The following is a 6576-nucleotide window of genomic DNA, read 5'->3' as shown; positions in this document are numbered from 1 at the left end:
GCAAGTTTATGTAAAAATGTTTTTTTATTACAAAAATGTTGCCGGTACATGAATAATTTTTTAACAATTTCATTATACATATACATTGTATAGTAAATATTAATTTGATATTAGTATTTTGTAATAATTAATATATTTTATTAATTTAAAATATTTAGTGTATGAATTAATAGTAATTTTTTTGTCCTAAAGAATGAGGGCCTGGGTTTGTTAGCCGGTAGGCCAGGAAAATAAAAAGAAAAGGATGGGGAGAGTCTTATCTGTAATCTGTTTCAGAAGATAACACAAAATGCTGAGCCTCAACCTATCTACTGCTTCCGCTTCTTCTTCAACCCTTCCCTTTCTTCCGAAGCCATTATTCGCAAAATCATCCTTCAATGGCATCCAGCTCCGTCCCCGCAGCACCTGCTCGGTTCCACTCTCTTGCTCCGGGACGCGCACTGCAGCTGCGTCGGTGGTCATGATGGCCAAGAGAGAGGAGGAGATGAAGGAGATTCGCCAGAAAACCACCGACCAAATCAACGAAGAGGTCGTCGAACTTAAAGGCGAGCTTCTCATGCTTCGCCTTCAGCAATCTGCCCGCAACGAGTTCAAGTCCAGCGAGTTCCGTCGCATGCGCAAAAGGGTACTCTTTATTCCTCACTCTTTCATTCAGTTGTAGAAATTAGGGTTAGATATCTTGAGAATTCTTCAATTTGGCTTCAGTTGACAATGTAGTTTAGAATTGCTACTGTGCTGGGACCATACCAAGCATTTCGTTTACATAAATTATAAGAAACCTTTGCTTACAGATTCACACAGAATCTTTAATTGCATACTTTCTTTACTTTAGGCCTTTGACGAGAGAGCTCAGTTAGGTACATAGTATGACGAGCAGTTAACCCAATCAAGGGTGTGTGACCTGTGGCCAGTTTTTGGTAATTCAGGAACAGCCCTCCTATGCTGCTAGATCAATTGACCCTCAATGCCTCGGGCTGCTCTCGGCAGCCGGCACCAGGACTGCGAATAATTAGACTGGGCAAGGGTCTCGCCGATAGGGGTTCCCCTAGTAAACTTTTGGTGCTTGAGCAAAGAGGACTATATCTCTTAAATTGGATGATACTTCAACTTCATTTCATTTACATAGCTGGCATAGAGACCTGACCAGCACACCATGACCATCAGAATATTATTCTAGGTTTAAATCTCTAGGCTGTGAACTGAAATTCCTGAGAAATATATAGGTACTACTAATTACTTATGTGTATAAGTTCAATGTGATCCTTCTGTGTCGTATGCAAATTTTCTTGGTAAAGCTTGATGCACAGCAGTTTATCGTTTCCGAAACTAGTGCCAATGTCTTTAGCAGCTTCTGCTCTATGTGATTTGCGGTTGAGGTAGCATGGTGATTGGTGACGGGGTGTGTCTGTTTTCTGTCTACAGTTTGTTGTTTCTCTTGCTTTCTCTTTTCTACTTATCTATTTTCAGGTGACAAGTATACTTTCAAGTTTAAAATCCAAAATAGAATTCAATTGTCAAACTACTTTCTACTTCCTTATTTTAAAGTATTGATCTTCAGTTATCCAACTGAGATTGTGTGGCCAAACTGGAACTCAATCTGTCATTCTGTTAAAAGGAGGTCATTAGGTTTTGTTGAAGAGACAGTCACAACTCGCATGGATTTAGGATGCCCCGGTTCCATGTGGAGAGCAGAGCATGATATGCAGAAGGGCTTGAAAAGTAAAATTGTCTCCATATTTATTTGTCAAACAATTCCCTTCCCCTTTAAGACCCTTACTCGTAAATGCACCCTTAATATTTGCATGAATGCTATGGTTGCATGTTCCTATCCTTGTATGTTATTTTTGGATGCATGATGTTGTGATGATTTAATATGAATGCAGATTGCTCGCATGCTTACTGTGAAGAGGGAAAGGGAGATTGAGGAGGGTATCAATAAGAGGTTGTCCAGAAAGTTCGATAGACAATGGAAGAAAAGCATTGTTGTAAAACCGCCGCCATCTTTAATAAAGCTTCGGGAGCAAGAAGCAGCTGAAGAAGCTGCTGCAGCTGAAAAGGCCGCATCATCATCATAATATATGCTCCTTGGTTTGGAGCGAATGTTTTTGTAATATCATATTGTTGGTATCCTGCCTTGTATTTATTTTTGGAAGTAAAAGAAGACATGATGATGAAAAATCATGATTCACATTTCACAACATTAGTCTTCATATTGAATTATCAATCAATTCAATATACACGAGTTTAATTGCCCAGCATTAAAAGTTGTGTGTGAGTTTTATATTATTATCTAATTAAACGTGTATTTGGAAAATTTTAATATAACGAAAACTATTAATATTTGTTTATTAATGATTAAACGTGTATTTGAATCAATATGGGTTGGTCTAGCTTATTAATTCGATTAAGCAAGTGTGTATTTGAATCAATATGGGTTGGTCTAGCTTATTAATTCGATTAAGCAAGTATAATTCGATTAAGCAAGTATTAGGAAGCTGAATTTTGTTTTGTACATATAATAATTTATTGACCAATAACAAATTTTTAAATGAAAATCTGATCCAGGACAAATTAATTCTTGTCAGGTTGGGAGATACATAATAATTGTTTCCTAATGAGAATGTGTTAAATTCTTTTGATAGTAGTATCAAAAATAAATCTCGAAGTCACCCAAAAAACAAAATAAAATAAATATTGAGAGGATCCATTCCCTATTTAATTGATGTGATGCCATTTCAGTAACGGGGAGTGCAGAGGGGTAAACCGTAAAGGATGGAAGAAAGCAAAGAAGAAGCAGAGGCAGCGATGCAGAAGAAGTACTCGTCAATGGTGGAACGGCTCAACAAACGCCACCAATCCCGTTCAGACAATAACAACGAATCGGAATCATCTTCATCCCCTGCCTTCGAGTCCACGTCATCCTTCCTCACCCGATTCTCCAACCTCAAATCCTCCATCGAATCCCAACTCACTCACTCCCATTCCCTCTCCTCTTCCGACCCATCGCAGCTCAAACCCCATTTCGAGCAAATCTCAGCATCAATCTCCCATTTGGAGAAGCTTGTTGCAGAAAACTCCTACTTCCTTCCCTCCTACGACGTTCGATCCTCCCTCAAAACCATCGCCGATTTGAAACACACCCTAGAAACCCTCATCTCCCAGCTTCTCCCTAAGAAGAAGTTCTCCTTCAAGAACAAGGCTGCCACCAACAAAGACACTACCAACAACAACAACAACAACAACAACAACAATACTGTTACTCCACAAGAACCCAAGCAGCCCCTACCTCTCAATCGCGACTCCCCGGGGTTCAGGAACAAATCCGGCGAGCTTTTGGTGGGTGATTTTAGGGGATCGGAGGTTGGAGAATTCACGGTGTCTGATCTCAATTCCTGCGAGGTTAGGATAATTGGTTGTGTGAGGATGCTCTTCGTTCACAGGTTGAAGGATTCTAGGGTTTACGTTGAGCCCGTTTTGCCATGGCGTCACATCAGATTCGGATCCACGCTGCAACGAGGAGCGATTTTTACCTGAGAGTTAGGAGCAGGCCCATAATCGAGGACAGCAATGGGGTGAGGTTTGCGCCGTACTGCTTGCGCTACGAAGGGATCGAAGAGGATCTTCGTGGTGCTGGTCTTGATGCAGAAACCGGGAATTGGGGGAATGTGGACGATTTCAAGTGGTTGAGGGCGGTGCAGTCTCCAAATTGGTCGATTTTGCCGGAAAATGTTAGGGTTGGAATCGTTGATTTCAATTCGGAAAATGGGAAGGAGGAGGAAATTTGAGTAGGTTTGTTGTTGTAGGATGCTCCAAGTGTTCAAGATTTTTTATTTGTCTTGTGGGGACTATGTGCAATTGAAGTGATTTTGGCGATGCTAGTGTCTGTGACTGCTGAGTTTTCACTTTACTGTTGCTATTGTTTGATTTAAAAGAAAAGCTTAGAAATGATATGATATAACTATTGCTTAATCGTTTCGCACATAATTCTTGTGTGTATGGTCATTTACTCATTTTGTGTTTTATTCCTAACTCTGAAAAGACGGAAGAAGCTAGATATCTGCCCTTGTTAGCTCAAACAATGTTTTTATCAGCTGCTGCAGAATTATCATATGTTGCGAGTATTTTCCTGTGATTTTAGGGGCGGTATGTTGCATGCACATTTTGTACTTTTGGGGATAAATTGAACCAACTCCAAACTTGACGGGTACTGTGCAATTCTCCCCATTCCCCAAGAATAATTAAGGTTCAGAGAATCATTTTCTCAACTTCACTGCATGATGCATTAGTATTACGGATAAAATGAATAACAAAAAGATGACAGACATTGAATGAGTAATGGCATTGCTGCAGTATATACCTTTCAAACAATCACTTACAATAAAGTAAAATAGATCCATTAATAAATTGCAAATGGAACCAATTCATGCAGAAATTTGGCCTTTAAGAAATACAGCCAAACAATGTTATTGTTCCAAAAAAAACTAAGCTAAAAAATTTACACCACTTCGCAGCTAATATGGAGCCTTAAGGTTGGAGGCTACTGAAGCATCAGCTCTTGACGGAGGTTCTGAATTCTGAGTCAATCTACAAGCAAAAGCCGCTACTGCACTAGGAAGATTTTGGGATTCACAGAAAATCACCAACCTTAAAACTATCAAGTTTTCTAAATGGATTTCTTTTTTATGAAACCTCAGTCCACAAGCATCATAGGAAAATGCATAAATAGTTACTTCCTTTTAACTTCTTAACAGCTTTAGAGCAATAACAACACATCTTTTTGAGCTAACCTACCAAAAAAGGTATATATTGATACAACATAACTGGTTCAGTTTATGGATTTTATCTCCCACCAGACAACTCAATGGCATCTTGATTGTAGACTGAATCTTCACCCCAGTCGAATCTTCTTTGTAATCTCTCATATTCTTGCCTCCGATTGACTTCCACATGCTGCCATTCCTCCCACCTTTCAGCCAAACCTTCTCCTTCTAGCATTCTTACAACCTCGGACATCAATGGCCGATCCTCTGGTGTTGCTTGTGTGCAGAGCAATGCAACTTGTATCATCATTTCTACCTCTTGTATATTGTAATTTTTATTTAGGTTGCGGTCAACAATAGCATCTAGTCTCTTCTCCCGTTCTAATTTCTTAACCTGTTGAGCCAAAAAAGAACAAAGATATTCATAAGAACGATGGACACAAACAATCAACGATGCCATTATACTAAAAGTCTTACATGGTCAAGCAACAGCACATCGTCTTCCTCTTCCAATCGTGAGAAGTCAATTGCTCTTTGACCTGTAACCAGCTCCAAAAGCATAATCCCATAGCCAAAAACATCAGTCCTCTCTGACGACTTTCCAGTGGACAAGTATTCAGGAGCTATATGTCCCATTGTCCCACGAACTTGAGTTGTCACATTAGTCTTGCGGACATCAACTAACTTTGCCAAACCAAAGTCGCCAACAACTGCCTCAAAATCTTCATCAAGTAATACATTAGCTGCCTTCACATCTCGATGAATAATTTTGGGATTGCAATGCTCATGAAGATATTCAAGGCCACGAGCTGTTCCCAGAGCCACTCTTTTTCTTGTAGGCCAGTCTAAAACAGGTTCCCCAGGCTTAAGTTCTGCATTGCCATTCATGTAACAATATTTGTGGTCAGGATGCCAAATTTTACAAACAAACTAAATGAAATGTGGATGCTTAAACCATGATTCGTATTTTCTCATCTGTCATTTCAAACTTTTAATTTGCTAATAATTAACATTCAAGATGTACATTTGTATATATCATTTATAGTTTATCAATTTGTACCAAATGAATTTATGATGTCATCTAAAAATGACAAATTAAATGTTGGACTAATTTCTTCACCTAAGTATATTCTGCAGGAGTATAAAATCATAAAATCATTTGAAAAAAAATATTTTTCTAAAATAAAAATTATAATAGAATAACAAAAACAAAGGCTTAAGATGATGACAACAAACAATCTGAATGGCCCTCCAGCCCTGGTTACAACATAAAAAATAACAACATACTCTTTAAAAGAAAATAAAATTGGATAAGCAAAATAGTAAACCTAATAGGCCTTTGTAATTATGTACCTCGTAGACGATAGGCGACACTCAAATTTTGCATGAAGGGATAAACTAACAGGCGTTCAGTTGGAGTTGTGCAAAACCCAATCAATCGTAACAGGTTCCGATGAACAGCTACACTTATCATTTCAACTTCACGCTGGAAAGCTGCATCTCCCCCAGGGCTTTCATAATCAGTTAACCTTTTCACAGCAACTTTTGTGTTATCAGCAAGAACACCTTTGTAAACCTTTCCAAATCCTCCTTGTCCTAAAACATTTTTCTCACTGAAGTTGTCTGTTGCTATCTGTAGTTCTCTCCATGCAAATCTCTTTAGTTGACCAAATGGAATTCGTCGATCAACTTCACCTAATAATAAAATAATAAGAATGAAAATTATTATTAACCATGATAACAATAGCAATAGCAATAATATAACAGACACAAGCTGAGTAAATTTTTAAAAACTGGGAAGGATCATATCAATCTC

General features: G+C 38.5%; 3 protein-coding genes across 5 annotated transcripts in view; 2 read left to right on the top strand and 1 right to left on the bottom strand.

Moving 5' to 3' along the window:
• Positions 1–246: 246 nt before the first annotated feature.
• On the top strand, positions 247–2264 carry LOC107481810 (50S ribosomal protein L29, chloroplastic). The gene is made up of 2 exons (XM_016102130.3): positions 247–625; positions 1884–2264. The coding sequence occupies exons 1-2, from the start codon at positions 290–292 to the stop codon at positions 2073–2075; spliced, it is 528 nt and encodes a 175-aa protein (XP_015957616.1). The 5' UTR covers positions 247–289; the 3' UTR covers positions 2076–2264.
• A 354-nt stretch (positions 2265–2618) lies between these two features.
• On the top strand, positions 2619–3984 carry LOC107481808 (tubulin-folding cofactor C). The gene is given in 2 exon segments (XM_052258674.1): positions 2619–3475; positions 3478–3984. Coding segments are annotated over 2 exon segments (1011 nt in total). The 5' UTR covers positions 2619–2772; the 3' UTR covers positions 3786–3984.
• Positions 3985–4372: 388 nt separating this feature from the next.
• Positions 4373–6576, bottom strand: part of LOC107481807 (probable LRR receptor-like serine/threonine-protein kinase At5g10290) — a 6029-nt gene continuing 3825 nt past the window's right edge. For all 3 annotated transcript variants that reach the window (XM_016102127.3, XM_016102125.3, XM_016102128.3), the window contains 3 exons: positions 6114–6455; positions 5238–5632; positions 4373–5154 (listed from right to left, as the gene is read on the bottom strand). In XM_016102127.3, coding sequence (XP_015957613.1) covers positions 4840–5154; positions 5238–5632; positions 6114–6455 — 1052 coding nt within the window. In that variant the 3' untranslated portion in view covers positions 4373–4839. The remainder of the gene's footprint in view (positions 5155–5237; positions 5633–6113; positions 6456–6576) is intronic.

The sequence above is a fragment of the Arachis duranensis genome, chromosome 3, assembly GCF_000817695.3.
Source record: "Arachis duranensis cultivar V14167 chromosome 3, aradu.V14167.gnm2.J7QH, whole genome shotgun sequence".
NCBI lineage: Eukaryota > Viridiplantae > Streptophyta > Magnoliopsida > Fabales > Fabaceae > Arachis > Arachis duranensis.
This window is presented reverse-complemented; position numbering and strand designations above follow the sequence as displayed.